This window comes from Puntigrus tetrazona, chromosome 7, assembly GCF_018831695.1.
Source record: "Puntigrus tetrazona isolate hp1 chromosome 7, ASM1883169v1, whole genome shotgun sequence".
In the NCBI taxonomy this organism is placed as follows: Eukaryota; Metazoa; Chordata; class Actinopteri; order Cypriniformes; family Cyprinidae; genus Puntigrus; species Puntigrus tetrazona.
The window spans coordinates 37,049,731-37,074,671 of NC_056705.1; the positions used below are offsets into that span (position 1 = coordinate 37,049,731).

The 24,941-nt window shown below is 37.1% G+C and overlaps 2 protein-coding genes across 2 annotated transcripts; one reads left to right on the forward strand and one right to left on the reverse strand.

Moving 5' to 3' along the window:
- The first annotated feature begins 1,652 nt into the window (after positions 1-1,652).
- Positions 1,653-11,282, forward strand: eif4g2a (eukaryotic translation initiation factor 4, gamma 2a). The gene is made up of 21 exons (XM_043243231.1): positions 1,653-1,771; positions 2,837-2,947; positions 3,169-3,234; positions 3,961-4,086; positions 4,355-4,457; positions 4,735-4,866; positions 4,951-5,017; positions 5,119-5,270; positions 5,360-5,470; positions 5,546-5,728; positions 6,092-6,230; positions 6,332-6,468; positions 6,551-6,658; positions 6,905-7,033; positions 7,119-7,223; positions 7,301-7,516; positions 7,639-7,897; positions 8,473-8,680; positions 8,767-8,975; positions 9,248-9,369; positions 9,455-11,282. Exons 1-21 carry the CDS (start codon positions 1,653-1,655, stop codon positions 9,518-9,520), a joined length of 2,868 nt encoding a protein of 955 aa, XP_043099166.1. The 3' UTR covers positions 9,521-11,282.
- Positions 11,283-12,452: 1,170 nt separating this feature from the next.
- On the reverse strand, positions 12,453-23,481 carry ctr9 (CTR9 homolog, Paf1/RNA polymerase II complex component). The gene is made up of 23 exons (XM_043245284.1): positions 23,312-23,481; positions 22,183-22,281; positions 21,855-22,094; positions 21,645-21,762; positions 20,988-21,077; positions 19,972-20,228; positions 19,788-19,895; positions 18,850-19,086; positions 18,684-18,773; positions 18,469-18,597; positions 18,191-18,374; positions 18,025-18,113; positions 16,986-17,171; positions 16,825-16,912; positions 16,563-16,711; positions 16,369-16,485; positions 16,064-16,209; positions 15,903-15,974; positions 14,735-15,017; positions 14,482-14,639; positions 14,268-14,364; positions 14,077-14,183; positions 12,453-13,127 (listed from the first exon to the last, which is right to left on the reverse strand). Exons 1-23 carry the CDS (start codon positions 23,354-23,356, stop codon positions 12,731-12,733), a joined length of 3,486 nt encoding a protein of 1,161 aa, XP_043101219.1. The 5' UTR covers positions 23,357-23,481; the 3' UTR covers positions 12,453-12,730.
- Between the last annotated feature and the right edge of the window lie 1,460 nt (positions 23,482-24,941).

A 24,941-nucleotide genomic window follows, 5' to 3' on the forward strand; every position in this document is an offset into this window, starting at 1 on the left:
ACAGGAAAGTAGACAACTGGTCAAGTGCAAGGCTTTGAATATCTGTTTTGTAAGGGCAGAATTTTCTGGACGTTTTGGTCCTGTTAAAACAACCGGCATACGCATGTGTTTTGATAACTGCTGGTGTTTGAGCTGGTTTAAGCTGGTCATGTACTGGTCCTTTAGCTGGTCCTGAGCAGTAGTTGCTTGTGACCATCTTAGGATCAGCACATGACCAGATAAGGACCACTTTTGGAGCAGCTTAAACCTGCTAAAAAAAACAGATCAAACTATTGTATGAACAAGATCAAAACAGCTGAAATGAGTTTCAAGACAAATACATAAAGCGCTTTTTTTTCAATAGTTTGACCAAAAAATAAATATAGCATGTTCAGGTCAAAAGTTTACATCCCCCTTTCAGAATTAGCAAAACGTTAATTATTTTAACAAAATAAGAGGGATCATACAAAATGCATTTTGTTGTTTAATTAGTAGTGAACAAGACATTCCACATAAATATGTTTACATATAATCCACAAGAGAAAATAATAGTAATTTATAGAAATGACCCTGTTCAAAAGGGTCTACTTGATTCTTAATACTGTGTTGTTACCTGAATAATCCACAGCTGTGTTTTTTGGTTAGTCTCAGTTGTTCATGAGTTAAACTGTCAGCTGTTCTTTAGAAAAATCCTTCATGTCCACAGTTTTTTTCAAGCACTTTTTTTGTATTTAAGCCTTTCCAACAATAACTGTATGATCGTTTCACTCTGGATTCATATCCAACAGCAGAATGTTCAAATGCTCATTGATGCTTCAGAAGGAAACTGCTTTAAAATATGTGGGGTGAAAACATTCTGTGGCAGTACTAAATACAAAATATGTTAATAAGGCAAAATAAGTCAAATGTACACATCTGATTTCGTTCAAAAGTTTTCACCTACCGTATCTTGATGCTTCATGTTTATTTTCTGGAGTATCGCTGAACCTTCTGTAATGGTTAAATATATATAATACTGCAGTGTTCATTTTGACAGCAAATTTTAATTTAGTTTTAGTCTTTTGACTAATATGACATTTCGTTTTAGAGATATTTTAGTTTTCTGAATTTTTTTTAGTTTTAGTCGACTAAATATCGTATGATTTTAGTAAATCTACATTAAATTTAGTCAGCTAAAATCGAACGGATTTAGTTACAGACCGTCATTTTTATCCTATTGTTTGTCATTTTTATTTGGTTCTTTGGCGAAAACTTTATGAGTATGTTAACACAAACCCACAAATCTATAATTTGAATGTCAAATAAATAAATAAATACTAATAACCATGCACAACAGAAATAATGTGGGGACATTATTAAAACGAAATAAATTTATTGTTTCTATTTTATACTTAGCCTATACTAAGAAAATATAGCCTATTATTACAAGTAATTTCATTTTCAAAAAAACGGATGAAAAAACTTGAATTTTTTTTTTTCAGATTTGTTCAAACCTAAATATTATGACAATTGAATCGGTTTCGGTCGACTCGATGTTTACTGAACCGGTTGAGTTAGGCGTAGATAAACAAATATAAATCGAATGAAAGAAGTAAATGATTCAATGGCTCCCTCAAAAGACTCGTCGCCACCTACCGGCGAACCGATAAACTGCGTGAAGGGGCTACGACCGAATGAATGTCAGTGAATCTTTCAGACGAGTCACTGAGGTGAATCGAATCCGCTGTTTGGCTCCTAATTTTTGGTCCGGTGTAGGTGCAGCGAAACTTGATGGTGACGTACCACCCAGCAGGTTTGACGCGTCCAGTGAATAAAGTTGCGGCTGTGCGTGACGTCAGATCACAGTTCTCCTCCTCATACCGGTGCGGCCAGCGTTACCTCAAGGCGCACTGCTCTTTAACCCTATTATTATTATTCACGTTTATATAAAAATCGTTTCCTTTCTCATCTTTTTTCTTTTCTTTTGTGGTAACCCAACACCATCAAAGCTGAAGTTCTTTTAGAAAAGGTAAGGCTAATCTAATCTGAGTTACATTAGCCACTGGGTTGCTGCTGCTGTAAAATGGCTCCGGTTGCTCGCACGTTCTCGCTTTCTACGTTGGCTAGGCTTATAACAGGCACAGTGCGTTATGCCGGCGAACCAAGCGCCGTTACACCGGTAAACCCAGAGGTTTAGCGCCGTGTGTGAGCTGCTGTGTGTTTATATGTTGATTATGAGCTGTGCTGACTCGCTTTATGATCCTCCTATGAGAAAATGGCGTCCGGTTATTAGATCAGCTGTTCTCTCGCACCACCCTGCCGGTAAACCGCCCGTTTGACCGTAAAACTACGAGTAATCTTCTGCCAAGTGACCCGTTGTTAAATCAACTGCCTGCTTTTGTTTCCCACTTGTTTAGGGAGTTGACTTTAAACGTTGAATGTCCAGATCGCAGCAGTTTTCTCCTGTGCGATAATTAGCCTCAGTGCTAATGCACGAGAGGAGCTCTATGACAACAGAGTGTGTGGTTTTTAATTAATGTCTACCATAAGCATAAAATGTACGCTAATTTAAACTGCTCGTGTGTGCTCCGTATGAACTGACCGAAAACATGTTAATACACTCACTTTTAATGGGGCTTGAAAGTCTCTTTAATAAATCAAGGCTCTTTTGTGAAATCTGAGCTCATGGCAGAGGCCTTGTGCTTTGTTCAGATTTGATGGCAGTTTAGTTCTTTACATTTTTATCCTCATTGTCACTTTCTTTCAGTATGACTAAAGAACCGTTTATTCTCTCTAAATGTTGTAGTTGAACTTAAATGCTTGTCACTTCCATTTATTTTGTAAATGTATCTAAAAGTGTTTTTCCGACTCTTTTTAGGCCGTGTTTCTACACCCCCACCCTTTCACTCTCATTCTTTTTGAGGATCTTTCATTGTCAAGCCGCCAAAGTGGAGAGTGTGATTGCAGAGGGGGGTGCTTCTCGTTTCAGGTACACATCACTTCTTGTACAGTTCATATGAATCTATGCTCTTTCAGAAGATCATTGATTTACCTGAGGTTTAGTTAATAAGAAGCACATTGGTAGCTTTTAATTAGGCTTGAGGTCAGGAGGAACTTTTCGTAAGTTCCTGGGATGTTTGAAATATAGATTGAAACATGAGTTCCAATGATTTTTAATAAAACTCACAATGTGAATTTTCACCGTTATAGTGCTTCTTCGGGCGGAGGAGGAGGTAGGGGTGCACCTCAGCACTATCCCAAGTCTGTCGGCAACAGGTACGTTTGGAGAATTAAATTTTGTTTTTGTTTTTTTTGGATCAAAATGAACTAAAGTTTTGATCTATGAGCGAGCTCATAGCTCGTTTAATTGTATAGCTGTCCTCTACCTCTATGTACTCAGGACTTGGTGTAAGTGTGACAAAAGATTTGTTGATTCTTAGTAGCAGCCAGAAAAACCTTAATTTGTCTGGAAAAAGTCACCACAAAATCAAAACTGACTGTTCTTAATGTTCCTTTATAAATGCGTTTTTTTTTTGTTTTTTTTGTTTTTTTTGTTGTTTGTTTTAGACATATGCTTAACCAAAATGCAATCTGTTCTGTGCATCATCGAACAAGCTTTCCCTACCAGCAGCCTGTTACAGTAATGGCAAACAACGGCTAGCTAATCAATTCCTGATATGCAAAATCAAATCCATCACTTTTTTTTGGGTTTGACTCTTCATGTGGAAAAGGTCAATTGGAAAGAATATTTTTAACTTCAGGTTTACGCTGTCTAAACTTGGTCAGATTAATATGGTCACGTTAGTTTTAAATGTAGACATTAGTAGTAGTTTGTAACGAATAGGGTATTGACCGCATGTACATATGTTTTAGTCGTGTGCGGATGGTGGCAGAATCCTCTCTGGTTGGTACAAGAGATTTAAACACTGATGTTTTATGATGGACATTAGTAAGTCACTAAAGCCTTAACAGAATAAATGACTCTGCACTGTTGTTTTATAGCGAGTTCCTGGGGAAAACCCCAGGGCCTAGCGTTCAGAGATGGGTTCCTTCACGAAGCACTAGACGAGATGTCAACTCCTCCAATGAAAAAGAACGACACGATGCAATCTTCAGGAAAGTGAGAGGGTAAGAGCCTGAAATGAGTAGTCTCATTCTCCACTGCAGAGATGCAGCAGGGTGTGTCTTGATTTGCCTTACGAGAGAAATAAAATGCACAGTGGAAAGCAGAACACGCTCTCTTGTCCTGCTTTGAAAAGTGTAAAAAGTGTCTGGTTTTACAAAACGCATCTTACTGAATTGTGAATATTATTGGCTCCAGATATGCATGAATTAGGTTTTTGAAAATCAGTGGAAATGTTGAAGAACTATTTTTTTTTTTCTCCCCACCATATAGCATACTTAATAAACTGACCCCTGAAAAGTTTGACAAGCTATGCCTTGAGCTCCTGAATGTGGGCGTAGATTCAAAGCTCGTCCTCAAAGGAATCATCTTGCTGGTGAGTGTTGTTCATTATATGTAGGCTAGAGTCAATGCCAATACTGGTGAAATTTTACAATATTCAGTACCAACTTTAATACCAAAGCTGATGGCTTTTCTTACAGATGAAAGTGGCAGTATTTGTCGATGGGTTCCCTTTAATCCCTTGAACTCTATATTACTGCAGAAAGTTACTTTTGTTTGGCAAATAAACATGTTATAACAAATGGCAAATAAAAAAAATAAAGGGTAAATAAAACGATTATCTTTCGACTCATCTTCTTCATTTTAACTAGATTGTAGACAAAGCCCTTGAAGAGCCGAAGTATAGCTCGCTATATGCTCAGCTATGTCTGCGTCTGGCAGAGGATGCTCCAAACTTTGACGGCCCATCAGCAGAGATCCAGTCATCACAAAAGCAGAGCACTGTAAGAAATTCTTTTATTCAAGAAGCTTCACAGCAGAGTATTGTGTTGGGATATTTATTCCACTGTTTCATCATGCTCATACAGACATTCAGGAGACTTCTGATATCCAAACTTCAAGATGAATTTGAAAACCGCACCAGAAATGTTGACAGTAAGTAGATTGGGGAAGTCTTAATATCGTTACAGCAACTATACTGAATTGCCAGAAATTTGCTTGATTTCTTCTGTTTGTTTTTTTTCTTTTCCTACCAGTCTATGATAAAAATGACAGCCCTCTCACCTCTGAGGAGGAAGAGCAGCGTGCCATTGCCAAGATCAAAATGCTGGGCAACATCAAATTCATTGGAGAACTTGGCAAACTCGATCTCATTCACGAGTCTATCCTTCATAAATGCATCAAAACAGTGAGTCATTCATAAATCTATTTGAAATATTCATGTCTGCTGCTTAATCTCATCCTAACAATTTTGCATTTGAACTCCCTTAATTGAAGCTTCTGGAAAAGAAGAAAAGAGTCCAACTTAAGGATATGGGGGAGGATTTGGAGTGCCTCTGTCAGATAATGAGAACTGTGGGGCCAAGGCTAGATCATGAGAAAGCCAAGGTAAGCTGCTTTAAGACTAGTAGGACTTTGGGTGCATTAAGACAGGGTATTTGCTAACACCCCTTTGTCTCGCAGTCTTTAATGGATCAGTACTTCGGCCGTATGCGATCCTTAATGAACAACAAGGACTTGCCTGCTAGGATTCGTTTCCTGCTTCAGGATACTGTGGAGTTGCGAGAGAACAACTGGGTGCCTCGGAAAGCTTTTATTGATAATGGACCTAAGACTATCAACCAGATCCGTCAGGATGCAGTAAAGGTGAGACCCCCGCCAATTATGGTTTTACACTGTGAATCCAGAACCCTAAAAATGTCAAAGAATATTTGAATGTGCTAACATTTTATGGTTTTACACTGTGAATCCAGAATTCAACATCATAAAATGTCTTTTTAAGGAGAATATTTGAATGTGCTAACATTTTGTATCTCCTAATCAAAACCCTGATTGAATTCATGAGCTCATTAGAAGAATCTCCAGGACCTGAAATGGATGCATCAGATAAGGGAGACAGTGTTAACAGGGTTGATGTTGCCTTAAAATGCAAAAAATTCAATTAATCATAATTTGGGATGTTAATATGTAACCCTTGCAAATGTTTAAATTTTTCTTTTGTCCTCGCAGGATTTGGGTGTTTTTATTCCCCCGATGACTCAAGGAATAAGGACTGACTTCTTTCAAGAAAGTCCTTTCTTGCCGACAAGAATAAAACCTGATCGAGAAACTCTTGGGGGATTAGCGGATATGTTTGGGCAGATGCCAGGTATGTCCTGAAGCGCGCTGACATTTCTAGGACAGGTGGTGCATGACTGGATTTGCTCTATAGTTCACTGCCAGCTTAATAACTGTGCTGTCTGGTTGTAGGCAGTGGGATTGGTACTGGCCCTGGGGTGATTCAGGACAGGTATTCCCCCACCATGGGCCGTCGCACAAACCCTCTTTTCAACGGCCACAGTGGCCACATGGCCCCTGCACCCCAGCCTTTCACAAAATCCAACCAGGTGAATGCCCAACTAACCATGCTAAAGCTTTAGGACTTGAAAATATTAGTGTAATTTACAAGTGTGTGTGTTCTGATTAAAGGGGCAGAATCTGCTTTTCCAGAGTCAGAATCATTCATCTCAACAGCAAGCTCAGTCCAAGGATATGCCGCCACGTTTTATTAAGAAAGGACAGCTGAATGCTGATGAGGTATGAATGATTTTAATATTAGATGAACATTATAATTGGTGTCATTTTAGTAAAAATGTTTATCCATACACTTACTATTGTGCATTTTTATTTTGTGTAGTGCTGTCCAACAAATATTGCGACTACTCATCTGAAATGTTTACACGATGTATATTAACTGTTCACACAGTGTGCGCTCTCAAATAGGTTGAGTTGAAGAGAATTTTTCAACTTGCAGGATTAATGGTCAATTTTTTACGTTTTTAGATCAGCTTGAGGCCTGCTCAGTCATTCATTCTGAACAAAAACCAAATGCCAAAGTTGCAGCCGCAGATACCTACCATGATTCCTCCTAGTGCTCAACCTCCCCGCACATCCACACCACCGCTGGGACAGGTAATGAGTTCTGTAGTTCATGCATGGACACAATGCCACTTTTCTTATTTTCAAACTGCATTTAACACTTCCTGTTTGTTTATAGCCACCGCAACTTGGCCTGAAAACCAACCCACCTCCAATTCAGGAGAAGCCACAGAAGACGACTAAGAAGCCACCTCCTGCTAAGGAGGAACTGCTTAAGATGACCGTACGTTTCATTCAATGTCTTATTCAAGATGGTTCAATAAATGTTTTGAGTGAACCGTTCCTTGAATTTGTTTGCAGGAGAATGTTGTGACCGCTTACTTGAGCAGCAAAAACATGAACGATGCAGTGAATGGGGTGCGAGAGATGAAGGCTCCCAAACACTTCCTGCCTGAGATGTTGAGTAAGATGATCATCTGCTCACTGGAGAGCCCAGATGAGGACAGGGAGCATGTCAGCACTCTGATCAACACCCTCCGGATGGAGGGACTGGTTACAGGGGAGAACTTTATGCAGGTTTGTATACACTTTGATCCTGTGACGTTCACCCTCAAAGCATCGTGACTGAAACTGGGACTTGTTTCTTCGAAATTACATAATTTTTTTTTTTTTTTTTTTTTTTTTTTTTTTTTAAACAGGCTTTCCTCAATGTTCTGGACCAGTGTCCCAAGATCGAGTTGGATGTTCCCCTGGTGAAGTCTTACCTGGCTCAGTTTGCTGCCCGGGCAATCATTGCTGAACTTGTGACCATGGCAGAGTTGGCCCACCCTCTGGAGAACGGCACCCACTTTCCTCTTTTCCTCCTCTGCTTGCAGCAAATGGCCAAAATGAAAGATCGAGAGTGGTTGACCGACCTCTTCCAGCAGAGCAAGGTCAACATGCAGAAGATGCTGCCAGGTCTGAGCTTCTGTTAACTCTCTGTGCTTGGTTGGGGCACTTACTTTTATAGCAATTATCATCAATTTGATTAGAGACTGTCTCTGCATTTAATAACAAATTGTTCAATCTCGTCATTATAACATCCCTATCATTGTATTCTCCTCTTTTATACTGTTCAGTGCTTTGGTACAATCTGTGTTGTTAAAAGTGCTATATAAATGAGTAATTGGTCATACATGCATGTCTCTTTACTTTTGAGAAGTTTAAAGTTAAAAATCAGCTTAACCATGTATTTAATGCTTTAAAAGTATCAACTCGGTTGACATCTTTAGTTTAATTCAGATGAACTACAAATAACATTTTGACGTTTTCTTCATGCATCAACTGAAAACGGCATACGCTAAAAAGAATCTAAGCGGTCGAAGAATTTATAATGTAACATTTCAAAAATTGATCATTGGCCTTCTCATAATTTGACTAATTTCAGTTGCCCAAATTTAGAAACTGTTTTGTTTTTATAAATTCAGTCACTTTCTAATAGAACATTTTTAATATTCTATGTTCTGATGTTCATATATCCCTGTCTCTGCCAGCAGAAATAGATCAAAACAAAGATCGTATGTTGGAGATTCTGGAGGGGAAGGGCCTGAGCTTCTTATTCCCTTTGATGAAGCTGGAGAAGGAGCTGCTGAAACAAATTAAAGCAGATCCTGCCCCGCAAACGATCTACAAGTGGATCAAGGACAACATTTCTCCAAAACTGCACACTGACAAGGGTTTCGTTAACATTCTGATGACCAGGTATGATGGACCTGCTGGCCGACATGTTTCTTGTAAATGGCTTGTGATATGGACACTTGGTTAACCCCCAACGCAAATTCTTCTAGCTTTTTGCAGTACATTTTCCATGAGATGTATTCCACTGAAGAAGACGACCAATTATCAGCGCCTACGAAAGAGCAGCTCGACCAGGAAAAGCAGCTGCTACTTGCCTTCAAACCGGTGATGCAAAAATTCCTGCATGATCATGTGGACCTGCAAGTCAGTGCACTCTACGCACTACAAGTCCACTGCAACGCCCATGCTTTTCCCAAAGGTAGAACTTCAGTGAATTATTATTAATTTTCTTTAAAAGAAATAAACCTTCCTTTTTAGTATTAGTAGTAATTGAAGAAAAAGCACCTAACTCCCAGCAAGGAGTTAATTTATAGGGTTTTTTTGGAATTTGATGGCAATAATTTTTATGCTTGATGTGTAAACTTGATGCGCTAACATGTGGGAACCTTGGTTTGTTTGCCAAGACTCTGAATTAAAGTAATCGGAGGAAATGCTTGTTTTCCCGTTTCTAATGGTCTCTTATCATCTTAGGAATGTTACTGCGCTACTTTGTCTACTTCTATGATCTGGAGATAATTGAAGAAGAAGCCTTCCTAGCGTGGAAAGAAGATATTACACAGGAGTTTCCAGGGAAAGGAAAAGCGTTGTTCCAGGTAAGGATCCGCTTGTTACAGTTTGACCACTTCTTTGAAAGACACACACACTTATTTTATTTATTTTCTTCCCCTCTCTGTAAAGGTGAACCAGTGGCTCACCTGGCTGGAGACTGCAGAAGAGGAAGAGTCTGAGGAGGAAGCTGACTAAAGAACCAGCCAAAGCCTTGACTTACTCGCCTCCTGTCATCTCTCCCGTTTCGTTTCCCCCATCTCTCCTTTCACTTGTATTAAGCGCCGCACTTCATTCCGTGCCGCCGTTTCCTGCAGTGTCAAGCCAACGTATTACTTCACGCTTCTCTTTGGCCTCATTGTTTAAAGCATGTAACGACTAGCATCTGTTAAGACCCACCACAGATAAACGGTATTAGCAGCTTGAAACTGCATAATTTTTTTTTTTTTTTTAATAAATATTTTTGCTTTTAAGAACATGTATTTGCAAGAGCCTTTTCTGCTGCTGTTCATTTCAGCACAAAACTATAGAAATGCACTTTTGCTCCGTGTCATATTTTTGAGTTGCTGCAATATTCACTTTTGTTTGTTACAAAGAATCCTCAGTAATCATCGGTTACCATAACGTTTAGTGGATGCGATTTTGTTCATACCTCACAGTAGTGCGTGCGTGTGTGTGACGGAGTCTAATGGAAAAACTCTCCATATCTGCAAGGTGCTTGAGTCTGTGAAACATGGTTTACTTTCCAGTTATGATTGTAACTTTTTTTTCCTTCTCTCCCCTTCCCTTTTTTATTTTTTAAATGAACAAAGCCATGTGCGAGAGATGAAATTATGAGGCCTTTTGTTTTCTTTTCCCAACCCATGTGTCCCCCTCCACTACTTGTCAAGCTAATACTTGAATTGTTTTTTTGTTTTTTTTTCTTTACAGCATGTTCAGGGATTACCAAACACAGCCTGTTTAGATGCGACAATTAGATCCAAACAGAAGTGTGTTCTTTTTTTTTTTTTTTTTTTTTAAAAATGCGTTTTAATTGGTAAAATAAAGATGAAACAAGATGAGAAAATTTGGTATGGATGTTCAATATGAATCACTGTTTTACAACCTAACAATGTTTTCCCATGGCGGGTATTAGACATATTTATTTAATCATGAGGGGGGGAAAACCAAAGCTTTATCATTAGGTGGGACAATAAATAGTGACCTTCTCGTGTGGTTTTGATATATAAAGTGTTACTGTACGGTGTAAGAGCTCTGAATGTTCAGTGTACCACTGTTGCTTTCAATAAAGTTACACACCAGCATTTATTTGGCCTTATTTCATGTGTGCTTGGGCGTGAATATGTAAAACAAATTTATTATTTTTTTTCAGATTTGTTTTTACTGAAGGCCATCTCCAGTTTAAAATTAAACGATGTACAAATGAACAATGCTGGATTTTTTTTTTTTTTTTTTTTTTTCTCCTTTTTTGGTTTGTTTTCAACTTGCTTCTCAGCTATGGCTGATAACACTAATGGTTACACTTCAATGTTCAGTTGCTTTTTTTTTTTTTTTTTTTTTTTTTGAATTTCAAGAATTCGATTTGTCAATTTATGGTCTCTTTTCTTTCTTTTTTTTGAGTTGTGGTTGGCACTGAATGATGACATCAGAAATGTATACTTATGCAGTGATTCATAAATGTCTTACTATTCAGGAAAGAAGAAAACGATGCTTATAATTTTTCAGAAATTCTAAGAAAATGCTTTGGTTTTAAGTCAGAATATACTCTAAAGGTATATGAGATGCCCCGTAAATGATGCTTCGTAATGTAATTTTTTAAAAGTTAACTTTTATCTTGTTTTTCTGTAGTTCTTATGTATCTCATTCATTAATTGTGCGATGCTTTCCATAGGTAGGCTGTTATTGTATTATTGATGCCATGTTGGAAACATTTTCTAATAAAGAATGAAAAAAAAATGCATATCTGAAGTGCTGTTCCGAAATATTTAAGAAATGTTTCTATATTCAGAAAGTGATATTAAAGATTTAATTATTCGATAACATTTCACAAAATTAACGTGAAAAATGAATAACTCTTCAGTATTTATTAATTCAGCAATTACTAATGCATTTAAAAATCTCGAGGATACTTCAAATAAACGAAGTGAAAGATTTGAATGACAAAAACGTTTGGGAGTGCTTGCATACTGAATTTGTGCATTTTAAAGTTTATTGTGGATTTTTCAAAAGGAAAAAAGACTTTTCATGCAGTTACAGCTCCAAATTAATGAAAACATAATTCAAAACTAACTCTGAAAAGACATCGTGTGTTATTGTCTCAAAAGAAAGAGTGGACTGAATCATTGAAACGAATCGTTTTTAAAACGAATCCCAAGCCATTTCAAGTTGACATGAACGTGAAACGTTAGCATATTGCCCGCCAACTTGTTGGACTTTTTGCGTTGGTCTGAATATAATGGTCAAAATATGTGCCTCTTTTGGAGCCGTAAAATAATGTTTCCCCAGAAACCAGCAGCGCGAGCACAAGCAGATGAGGGGTGTCGAAAATGAATGGTTAAAAGAATCGTTTGGGAGTCGTTGAGCAAATAAGGTTAAAAAAAATGGAAGATTTTCTCAATTATACCAATATGAACTTAAAATATAATCTAATCTGGAATTGGATTACATGTTATGCTACATGCTCCTTTCTTTTGAGCAAGTGTATGTTTAACAGAAGAGGGGTTTTCATCTTTAAGCAGAAATGCGAGTGAAGCTTGAAGAAGATGAGCTACACCTGGTGCCACTCCAGTCAGATAAAAACCTGAAAATGCACTTTGGGCTCCTTTGGGCATTGTTTAAACGTGGCTTGACCCTATCCATCCCTTTATGACCACAGCGTAGCCATCTTGTGATGTTCCTTCCAGCAGGATAACGCACAACGTCAGAGAGCTTAGATCATCTCAAACTAGTTTCATGAAACTCAATTGGCCTCCAATTGGGGGATTTGGAGGAGTAGGGGATTGGCATCAAGATGCTGCCTTGTCAAAAAATATGGACCAGGAGCATTTCCAGAACCTTACTAAATCTATACCAGACTTCTGAAGGCAAAAGTGGGCGTGTGCATGTAAAAACCACGATTGAGAAAAAAAAGTTTCAAAATACTTTTTATTCAAAGGTATTTCATATTGTACACCAACTCTGAATCACAGCTTGTGATTGTCCCTTTAGACTACAGAGCACAGTATATGCTGTAATGCTCAACTAAAGAGGTTTTTCGACATTTCATATGCAAAAGACTGAACAGAACATGTTCTCATTTCTGAAAAATAAAACAAAAAAAAACACTGTAAAATCTGACATTATACAGGAAGACGCATAACTACGTACTAGGATGACAAGAACGAAGGCTTTTCTTTTTCCTCGACAAACTCAGTCACTGTCGTCATCGGATCCTCTGTTGGAGGCTTCGTTGTTGGACCCCTCCGGCTCAGAGTCGTTATCGGACCTCTGCGGAGATCCCTCGTTCTCCGAGCCTCGATCCGAAGCGGCTGCTGGAGATCCGGGCTGAGATTCGTCGTCTGAGCCTTCGGAGCGGCTCTTCTTGCTCTCGTTGTCTGACTGCTCAGAGTCAGACTGCTGCTGTGGTCTCCTCCTCTTCGCCGGCCGTTCGCTGCCAGACTCGTCCTCGTCTGAGTTTCCTGAGCGCTGAGGGCTGCCTGCTTCACTGCCCGACCGGTTGCGCTCCTCGTTGGAATCGCTGTCAGAAGCGATGCGTTTCCTGTGGCCTACGTCGTCGTCTGAACCAGAGCCGCTGTCCCTGGGGTTTCTAGACATCAGGGAATAAATAAGTTCTTTATGAAACTGAATTACCAACAGATGATGTTTTCCTGACATTCGATTCGGTTGTTGGCTAGATTTTGAGATGTGTATATTTTACTCAAACAATATGAAAGGCAGATGGAGATGAGCTTATAAAGAAAAGTTTTAGGTGGTCTAAATAAGAGGACAGTTCACAGAAAAAGGGTAAAAAGTGTTTATAATATAAACAAAATAAATATATGGTGCTGCAAAAAGATTAATTCTATCCAAAATAAAAGTTCACATAAATATATGCAGCACACACAAATATATAAAAATAAGTTAATTTCAAATATATTTACATGTAAATACAAATTAAATTAATATAAATGTAAATGCATTTAGACATTTACTATTTATAAAAATACATTTAAATTTGTGCGTATACATTAACAATGGAAATATGTATGTGTGTATTTATTTATTTATATATATATATATATATATATATATATATATATATATATATATATATATATATAATTATACACATACACAAACACACAAAACTTATTTCGGATGCAATTAATTGTTAGACAGCACTATAAACAAATTAAAATTAATAAGTAAACAAGGTAAATATCATAAAAATTGTTATATAAATTATGCATAAATGACTTAATACATGAAAAAAGGAATTAAAAAGTACTTTAACAGTACAATAATGAATAAGGGAAAAGTTATATTTTAGTTAATTTTTACAGTATAAAGGTTTTTTTTAAACCATATAAATGTTGACAGAAAAAGTGTTAAAATTATTATTATTTTAATTCATACATGATCAGAGGGAAATCTCAAATATTACTGGAAGATCCAGTTATATTGTGTTTTATGAGTTATGAAATATGCATGGTCAATAACACAGATTTAGAAAATAGATATTGTGATATTTCAGCTTTTGCTGTGACATCCCTCACCTGTCTTCTGCTATTTTCAGGCCATCCTCATCAGAGGAGGAATCAGAGGATGAAATGATCGCCTTGGACTTGATCTTCCCTTTAAGAGACGGCGGCATGCGTTCCGGCTTCGGTATAAAAAAAAATGCAATTACAACCGAATCCCAACATACAGGTCAAAGTGTGTTTTTAAGTGCTTGGAGCATCAGTACCTTCTCGATCTTCTTGCGCTCTCTGGGCTTGCGCTGCTTTTTAGGCCTTGAGCCTCCTTCCTCGTCATCAGAACCTTCATCTTCTCTTTTAGTTGGTCTGAGGAAACAAGAGAAAAGACTGAAACTCAACCTGACCCACAAAAAAAATATATATAATTTAGAACTAAATGTATTAACTAAATGAATTGGATGAATACATAAATATAATGTTCACCTCCTCCTCTTTTTACGGGCTTTCTTCTCTCCCTCCTCTCCATCTCCATCCTCAACTTCACTGCCGCTCCCAGACTTCTTCTTCTTCTTTTTCTTGATCGGCAGGTCCTCATCAGAGTCATCGTTGACAAAGTCATCAAAGTCGCCTCCTTTCTTGCGCTAATTAAAAAAAAAAAAAGAAAGATTTTCAACACGTTTAAAAAGGCAGGGTGTGGAAAAAAAAAAAAAAAGAGCGTTGAAGCGTTTGGACTGACCCGTCCGCTGCTTGCTTTCTTCTTCTCCTTCGCTGCTGCTTTCATGGCCTCTGAGAAGTTGAGCAGGCTCTTGGTCTTCTCCACATACTGGGCTCTCTGCTCCAGCAGCTTCTTCTGCTCCTCTGCCTCTTTGTTCTTCCTCTCCTCCTGTTCTTTCTGCATCTGCTGGCGCAGCAGGTCTCTCTCCTGCTCCTGTTTGGCACGGTGCTCCTTCTCCTCCTCGTCTTGTTTACGAGCTCGGGCCACATGGTATTGAGCCTGGCTTAGCAAATCAGAGCACTGCCTGGAAGAGAGCAACATGCATGTAAAATAAATAATCCATTTTTATCCTGTCATCCAACAGCCTCCAAAAAAAAGGGCTAAAATTGTTTTTTGGGAATTGATCAAATACAAAAACCCTAGATATATAAATGTGCACATCTAACTAGGGTTTTTGCATTTTATCAATTCTGATTCTGCTTATCAGCTTACATTTTTATTGAGTCCCAGTTTCAATTTCCATGAGGTTAAAAACAAACAAACAACATTCTTTTTGCAAAACATTTAATTTCTGCTTAAATTTCATGGGGAAAAAATGAATAAAAATAAAAAAAACTGCATAAAAACTGGACTCGATTAAGAGCTGTGTAAAATAGAGCTGCATGATTCTGGATCTTTTTTTTTTATTTGTTGTTTTTTTAATGATTTAGTTCTCTCATAATTCTGAGGTATAAACACTACACAATATTAAAAATTTGAATTTATAAATGGAATGATTCAACAAATCATTCAAGATTTACTCTCTTGAACGAGTCAAAAAAATTATAATTTTAACAGCCCTTTTTCACCAGAAAAAAAATGGTGCACAGGAATTGATGGAAGATATGGAATTGCAATTTAAATTTTTACATTGGCATTAGAACTGATTTTTGATTTGTGACCTCATTTATAACTAAATAAAAAATCTATGTGGAAATTTAAAACATTTATAAAATACATCAAAAACCAATTCAACATAATATACAAATAAAAAACGCATAACTGTAGACTGAGCATCAGCTTTTTTTAGATTTCCTCATGAAACCCTGCATTTGTCACGGGAGGCATCAGAACACATCCGACTGAGGCATGCTGTAACAGGAACCTTCGATTTGACAATAAATATCCCATACGTGGAAAACAAACCTACCTGGCTTCGCTTGAGGCCAGAGCTAGGTCGAATCTCATTTTGTCTCCAGCCTTACTGAGGTAGCTGAAGTACCTGTGACAACAATAACGGACAGTTATGAAAGGCATACGAGAGCGTCACGCCGCGTGTGTCGCAGGCCGGAGGTCCTGAAGTTCACGCACCTGTGAGCCAACTCCAGCTCTTTCACCGCGCTCAACACAGCCTTCAGATTACTCTTCTCATCCTTCAGCACCAGCGTGGCCAACCTCTGCAGCACCAGCGCAACGTTAAACATCAGCACCGTGTCACTGGGAGCCACGTGCCGGGCCTGAGATCCGGAGAACCAGAAAACAAAAACAAAAACATGCATAATTAGGACTGTGCCGGAGTCGTCAAGGTCAGACGCATTTTAAACGAATGTTAAATTGTGTTTTTTTTTGAGATACATTAAAGAAAAGAAAGTGTAAAGTGATGAGGATTTGCCCACCCTCAGAAGAGTCTGTTTGCACTCCTGCAGCTTGCCACATTTGAAGAGCGCCCGGGCCAGATACAGCAGCACCTCTGTGTTCTGATATTTGTAGAATTTCTTCAAACAGTTTTCATACTAAAGAGAAACAGGACTTGAGTACAGATCCAGAACAAAACTCTTCAGGAGACAGTTCCTTCGGTTGATTCTCTCACCATCTGCACGGCACTGATATACTGCTTCTGCTCCACATAGATGTGTGCGAGATTCAGCCAGACATCACTGATCTCTGCTGTGGCCTCGCGGACCTGGGCAAAAACATCCCGCGCCTCTCGGAAATAACCCTTGTGTGCCAACACAGCACCTGAGGCATGTAGAAGAAAGATGATGATGATGAAATTCGAAAGTTAACCACTATTACATGTTGGTAGTTACAGGTCAGGGTTTGGGAGACTAATTAAACAACAGATAAAACACCTATGCCGTTGGCAGCATATAAATTTTTGGAATCGTTCCTCAAAACTTGTTTGTAGATCGCCAGCGCTCGATCCTGGTGCCGTTTTTCCTGCAAAAAAAAAGCTTGTCAATTAAAAAGGTCAACTGATTTTGATAAGACGCGAGTGAATGATGCGAGGCACCTTTTCTCGGTCTCTAGTGGGCTGATGCAGCGTCTGAAGCCACACGTTGCCCAGCGCGAGCATAGAGTAAGTGTCGTTCTGAGTGGAGGGCTGCTTGAGGATGCGTTCAAACTTCTTCTGCCCGGGACCCCACTCCTGCTTCGCCAAGTGAAGGTTACCAATCAGAGACCAGGCATCAGGGTGGTCCTGCAAAACACAATTCATTTATACAGATCTGAAGAAAAGAGAAAAAAAAATGTCTAGAACATCTAGGTGCGTGAGCTAAAATAATCAAAACAGTTGCAAAAAAAGGCCCACAAATCATACGCAATTTTTTTTCAATTACTGCAGTAATATTATAGTTAACTAAACCTTAAAACCATAAAAAACTGCTAATTGAAATAAGTTTTAATATTTGATTTCAGTTAAAGCAACTAAAGCTGGGACATTTCTCACTCTTTTTTTAAATTTATTTACTTAAATGACAAAAAAAAATATTGCTAAATTAAAACTATAGTCATACATGCAGAAACATTACTACAAATTACGAAACAAAAATTAAAATGACTTAAAATTTAAATGAAGAACAAAACAATAACGATACTGAAATAACAGCTTTACTGAGGAACGCCAAATGTTTCGGTCACAACATGATCTTCTTCAGTGCAATTGAATCATCTTTTCCTCCTTTATTACATTACATTTGCTTGTATATAACATATTTAAAGCTAAATTTAGGCCTACTTTGAACTCTTAACAATGCTTAATTATATATTATATAATAATAATAATAATAATACCATTATGTCATAATTATTTTAAAAAGTAGCCTGCTTATGTAACATAATAAAACGCTAAAAACAAAATTGTACATAATCGTGATGCATTGTGATATCAAAGTGAATCGAATTGCTAATCGGAATTGATTTGAAACCTATCAGTCACGGGCCCCGTGTCTCACCTGGTTGCCCGTTCATGCCAACATTTCCCAAAGTCGCCCCGTTTATCATCAGGGTGAAAATCTATGTCGTTTACATGTAGAAAGTGAAAAACTATCAACCTGATTGATCTGAAGGGCTTCTTTAAACCAGTCGGACGCTTCGTAGAAATTTCCCTTGTCGCGTGCCATCGCTCCAAGTCTCAAGTAACCTGTAACAGATTCAAACGAATCGAGTGAACTGACCGTTTTCTGAGAAAAAAGGCTACGTGAAATAAATACTGCATACAGTCCACATAGTTGGGATGCTCTCTCAAGATGTTCTTGTAAAGTTTCTCAGCCTCGTGGAACTCGCACATGGCTTCATAGAGTCTGGCCAGGTTATAGGAGGTTGTGACTGAGATGGCATTGTAGTAGTGCTCATCGTGCTCGCCCTCAGCTTTAGCCCTCTCCAAAGAAGCCAGGAAGTATTTCTGCAAGCAAAACGAGACGAAACGTTCTCTGTGGTAATGAACAGCAGAACTGCAACATTCATTCATTCATTCGCAGCTAAAACTGCCTCTTTACCTTTGCCTCGCCGAGGTTTCCCAATCTGAAGTGTAAAGCCCCAAGATTATTGAGGATCTCAGGAGGGACGTCAGCTTGGACCTTCTCCTGGAGGATACGAGTGGCCGTGCCATATGCAGAAAGAGCTCCCTGAAGGAACGACGGGCGATTCGGCATTAGAGAGGTGCGTGTTGCATGAGCCCGGACACAAGCATGTGCAGGAATAACACAGTTACCTGAATGTCTGTTTGTTCCAAAATCTGGGCGAGCTCGATCCAGGCTTCCACGTCATCGGAATACTGTACTGTGACTTTTTTCAGATGCTCCTATTAGCAAAACAACATCAGCCTTATAGTCTCTGAGAAAAACTAGCTAGCATTTTAACGTATAAGGAAGTCATACTTTAGCAATGTCTCTCTTCTCCTGGTCATCTGAAGTGGCGTAAAGTGACCCGAGGATTTTCATAGTTTCGTAATTGTTGGGATAGGCCTTCAGGACCTTTTCAAAGCATTGTGCGGCATTCTCCTTGTCTCTACGGTACACATACATCTGGCCCAGGCCAAAGAAGGGCAGTACAAAAGTAGATGATGCAAACTGTGTGGCCTGATAGTAGTACTGGAAGGCCTGGTCATAGTCCTCCTAAAAGCAAGAACATGTGTAAGTTTATCAGCATTGGTTCCACGCTGCAGGAAACTGAAGATGATCGTCTCATGTATTGGCAAGGTCGAATTATGTTTAGCCTTGGTCCATACTATCATACTTCAAATACCTTATATCACACTAAACACTTAATTTTGTGTAAAGCATTGCAAAAGTAATAAATAAGTGCAAATATATAAGTAAATACAAATATTCTAGATATTATTTTATATATAGAGCTGCTGATTATTCTTTTAAGACCAGTGTTGTGCTTGTTAATTAAAACATTCCTGTAATTAAAATACAGTCAAAATAAATATCAGTCAAATATTAACACAAGATTTAAAATAAAAGAAAAATTGAAATGTTCCCCGTGTGATATTACTAAAATAATCAAGTTTAGGTACTAAATTTACTGAAGATTAAACTGAAATACAAATGGATTTAAATGTAATACAATTCGTGAAATTAATTTAATAAAAATAAAAGGGCGTGATAAAATTCTTAAAATTAAAAACAGTAATGTAATGTAAAATAATGTATGATAATGTAAAATAGTTAAAATATAAATAAATACTTTAATAACTATTAATTGCTATTATTCCCAGGTAATTATCTCTTTTATATTATCATGAAGTATGAAGAAAATAAGAAATGCCCTGACTGAGATCCATTTCAAATAAAAGAAGTCTCTTTCTTACTTGCACATGGAAGGAGCGAGCTAACTGATAGCAGCTCTCTGCTTGCATAGCCTCCACCTCTGTGTTGTGAAAAGCATGAAGAGCCAGATGCTGCACTTTGCTGTAATCCTGAAAACACGAAGCACGTTTAAAGCACAAGATCTCCACTTCAAACCCGCAGATCACGAGAGAGATCTAGCTTTACCTTTTTGAAGAAGAAATGGTTGGCGAGATGATTGAGCACCATGGGGTTGCTGGGGTCGATGGTGTAAGCTCTGGAAAGCAGCTGCACGCCGTTCTTGATGGAGTCGGCCTCTTTATTATTGAGCTCCAGCACAGCCAAACCCACCAAAGCTCCCACACACTTGGAGTTGAGCTCCAGAGCTCTGCCAAACGCCAGGCGAGCTTTCTCCAGCTTGTTGAGCTTGACGAAGCAGTGGCCCATGCCTAGTCTCACCTCGGCTGCAATGAGACGGTTCACACAGAAATGAGCTCTGTGAGTCTTGACCAGTCCACCGCTAACCCAAAATGGACACAGAATCAAGGAGTCTAGTAGAATGTAGAATTTTACAGAATGTAGCCAAGATTTCACTGTAGAGGTAATCGAAATGAATTCTACTTATGTGTGCATGACAATCGTGATTTTGGGGTTTTTTTCCCCAAAGATGTCATCTTCAAAGATACTTCAAAGAATCACTTGACAAGCATTTCATTGGATAAAACTATAGTGCCAAAAATAAATTTTTTGTATATGGAAATGTTAAAATTGGTAATGTGAAATAATATTGTATTACATCATAAACCCATAAATAAATAAAACATTTCACATTAATTATTAAAACATCAAATGTCTGTACCAGTTCCCTATTGGTTGATAATATCATTCAATTTATATGTTTTTCAGAATATAAGAAAATCTGCAAGCATGTGTCAACTTATTCTACTAACCCTAACCTAATAGTCTACTAATAACGAGTTGCAGCTAGCAAGTAGAATGTATAAAGCTATTGAATATTCAAAAAGTGTGAACAAAATTTAAATAAATGTTTTTATGAATTCTATTGACTTAACATGCACTATTCAAATGTATTTAAACCGTTAAAACAGAATACAGAAAAATGAAAACAAGACAGAATTTTATGAAGAAATGCATATTTGACAGGGCCCTAAATATATACAATTATATACAGCATATATTTTTAACACATCTGGCAGACTCACCTGGACAGCCAGGGTTAGTGCGAAGCGCTTTTTTGTAGTAAGCTAGAGCTCCTCTGTAATCTTTTTTGTTAAAGGAGATACACGCCTTACCTATTGAAGGAAACAAACATAAATAATCATTCATAACAGGGCAGCATCGATTAATAACAAACACTTGGCATAAACGTGCAATAGTCAGTTCTGGATCTCCTCGGAAACCTGATCCTGTAGAATGTGCGAGACTCTTCCCTCCCTCAAATTTAAAATGCATTATCACCTCAAATTATAAATAAAAATATGTTTTTTAATATAGATTTTAAGGTTTTTGGTACCTTAAATTTGACTGAATTTATGAGGATTTGAAGAAACACTGCAAAGGGTTTCTGTAGGTTTTATGAATTCAAAACGTATCGATAAAACGTCTTTTATTCATCTCAAGTAAATGTATCTTGATTTAATGATTTTCAGTTAATTGCGAAAAAACACTAAGGAAGATGCCACATTTAATCTCATAAATTTACAAATATAAGACTTTTTAGGCTTTTAAGGTTCAAATTAAGACCTTTTAAGACTTTTCAAGATCCACACAAACTCAAAAAAAAAAATAAAGTGAACTATGTTTTCAAGTTGACTTTAAATCAGACTTTTGAGCATATATCGATCCCGTGCCGTACTTACCCAGGAGGGCAGGGATGTTATTTGTGGACTGGTTAAGGACAAACTGAAACTGAGCGTCTGCTTGATCCATCTTATCTCCTTCAAGGAGACAAAAGCAAGCTCTTCCCAGCAGATGGTTCTGCGGAAATAAGAAACATCCCAAGGCTAAAGAAAAAAAAAAAAAACACAGCGATAACAGAAATCGTTATGAAAAGTGTAACATCTATTTACCTGATCGTACATGATGATCTTGTCTGCCATAGTGTACAGAAGAGTAGACTGGTTGATGAGGTCCTTCTTTGCATCCTTGTTCTTCTCTTTCCGCGCCTGCTGGACATAATAAGCTGCTAGTGTGTCCAAACACGTCATCTGGTCCTTCTCGTGGTCTCTGTAATCGAGGTTTCCATCGATGCGCGCCGCCTCCAGCAACTTGACAAAATCTTCTGTCTTGCCTTGCTTGTAGTACTCCAGCTGAAAAGAAACGGCCGTGAGGTTTTTGGGGGGGGTTTTGCGCACCAGAAATCACAATAACGCCGCCGCAAACAAGCTCGTGACTTACGGCGAGCGCGATCCAGATGTGCAGCTGCGTGTGTTCCTGTTTGAGGATGCTGATGACTTCATCTCCTTCTGGAAGCTGGTCAAAGTCGAGCTCGATAACCTGAGAAAGTCACGACCAACGAATGATGAACGGTGAGGTTGAGAACATCAAGATAAGATACAATTTCCACCTGTGGATCTGGTTAAAACTGAGAGTAGAGCTCTAATATCTACAACAAATATCATAAATCTATATCATACAATAAATATTTATGTTTCAACGTCATGCCAGCAACAATGGCTTTTTAAAAATCATATATATATATATATATATATATATATATATATATATATATATATATATATATATATATATACACACTATATAAATATATATATATACACACACTATATATATATATATATATATATATATATATATATATATATATATATATATATATATATATATATATATATATATAAAATGTGTGTGTGTTTAATGCATGACATAAACATTTAAAATTTGTAAAATGTTCATTAATATATTTTCTTAATAAAAAAAAGTTTCTAACAATAATTATAGTGTAGATTTATTTAATGTGAAACTTTCATTTATTTTGGGAATATGATAAAGTACGCCATATTTTGACAAAATTATTTAGTCCACTGTTTTAAAGTTAAGAACAAGACCCTAGGATTGTTGTCAACGTGGTATAAGCTTGCGATTATAATTCATCGTTGTCATATTCATAAAGTGAACATTTAGACATTTTGCGCGAAAAACGTCTAAATGTAAACGAATGCATTACACTGTCTGGTACTGTTTAACGTGTAAAATTTTCCTGTAACTTTATTCTTCTTTTTTATATACGCTGACATGTTTGGATAAACTCTTTATCTTTTTCTTGGATAAACTGTAAATTGCATTTCCCAAATAAATAGAATTTAGACATAACGTCATCAGAAAAGACGAGTTTTTCGCCGTAAGGCTCGCTGGGTTATTTCTGTCATCTGCCTTAGTCGGTTTATTAATTTTATATAAACTTATTAAAAGCGCGTGAAGGATAGCATGTTAGCAAATAAAAGCTATCCACAGGGGTGAAATCAAATTATATTCAGCACCGCGCAGAGATAAAACAAGCCCAAACCTCGTCCGTGTCCCGCAGGGGGATTTCAATGGATCCCCGAGACATGGTTGCGACTCAAGCCAAAAACCCAATGTCACAGTTTTTGGTTTGTACTTATTCGCATCCAGTGGTGATGATCAGCAGCAGCAGCAGCAGCCCCACACACTCAGCGACTGAACCTGAACAACAAAATACACTACACTTCCGGGTTAGCGGTCATCCGCCTCAAAATAAAAGTCCTCGAAAATTCATGCATTACCACCTTTTTGTTTCGACATTTTAATGACCTTTCTGTCGCCGCTGAATGATCACGAGACGCAACAATTATTAAAAATACAAATTTTAAGTATAATTAAATTTTTACATATATAAACTTTACAAGTTATAAATAGTAACAACAAAAACAACAACTCTTATGTGATACTTTTACGACAGATATATATTTGCCTCTAAATTTATAATATAACGTTACGTTAATAACAATAATAATATTAATAATCATCATCATCATAATCGTCTTTATATCATTATAAAAACAATTAATACTCAAAATAACAAATGTAAAGTGATTAATATTATTACATATTTGTTTTGGATATAATTACCACTATTCTCTTCACTACTATCAAATGTTATAAATGATGAGGATGATAATAATAATAATAATAATAGCAGTAGTAGTAGTAAATATACAGCGAAATTATAGTATAGTTGTATTTAATATAAAGATATTTACCATTTCTCATTACTTATAATTTAGAATCGGATATTTATACTAGTGTTGACGAGAAATATAAATTATATAATGATAGTACAATCTAAAATTAGAATGAAACGCTATATAGATGATGATGATTATTATTATTAATATTAATAATAATAGTACTTGGATATTACATTCTTTAATATATGTACAATTGTAATATAATATTTTAAAAAGAAATAATAATAGTGGCAAATAATATTTTATATGATATTATATTTGTATTTAAATGTAGAATATTATACAGATAATAATAATAAGAAGAAATGCAATGACATTAAATAATAATTCTAGCTAGAATGATAATATATGCTATTATTAAATAAGTAATATTAAAATATATATATTTAACATTAATATTAATGTACTATAGGAAAAATGTAAGTAGTATAGCATTATGCTGTGTAGATTAATAATAATATTTAAACATTGAAAATTATGTGACAAAAGTCTAATTATATCCAAAATTATAATATGATAAAATATTTTATGCAATAATAATAATAATAGTAATACAATTTCAACAGAAATACTCTGAAGGTTGGATATGTTTGTTAAAGTAGACAAGACACAATGCTAATAGTGATGAGTGCTGGCCTTGAAACATTTGATATGGAAAACTGCCGAATGTTAATTAAAATGGTCCATTAAAGCATTGTTCCGTCCTGCTAGAAGCACGGGGCCAGTGAATGGAGGGCGTTTGGGGGGAGGTAGCCATGTCATCTGGTTTTGATGTGTGCCAGTGTGCTTCTATGATGAAAAGAGGCAAATGCTCTCAGCTGCTGCTTTTAGAAGCTTTGAGATCTAGAAGCAACAAGGATGATGCACAACCAAGACTGAACTATATGTATGATCGTCAACAGATCATCCGAGCTGTTTCGTTTGGCC

Excerpts from the sequence above, each read along its gene's own strand:
- eif4g2a (XM_043243231.1), top strand. The coding sequence starts at position 1,653 with ATGAATGTCAGTGAATCTTTCAGACGAGTCACTGAGGTGAATCGAATC. Across the intron at positions 6,231-6,331 it reads TATGTTTGGGCAGATGCCAG|GCAGTGGGATTGGTACTGGC; the intron begins GTATGTCCTGAA and ends GTCTGGTTGTAG. Across the intron at positions 8,976-9,247 it reads CGCCCATGCTTTTCCCAAAG|GAATGTTACTGCGCTACTTT; the intron begins GTAGAACTTCAG and ends TTATCATCTTAG.
- ctr9 (XM_043245284.1), bottom strand. The coding sequence starts at position 23,356 with ATGTCTCGGGGATCCATTGAAATCCCCCTGCGGGACACGGACGAG. Across the intron at positions 18,598-18,683 it reads TGGAACAAACAGACATTCAG|GGAGCTCTTTCTGCATATGG; the intron begins GTAACTGTGTTA and ends TCGTTCCTTCAG. Across the intron at positions 15,975-16,063 it reads GAGCTGGAGTTGGCTCACAG|GTACTTCAGCTACCTCAGTA; the intron begins GTGCGTGAACTT and ends TTGTTGTCACAG.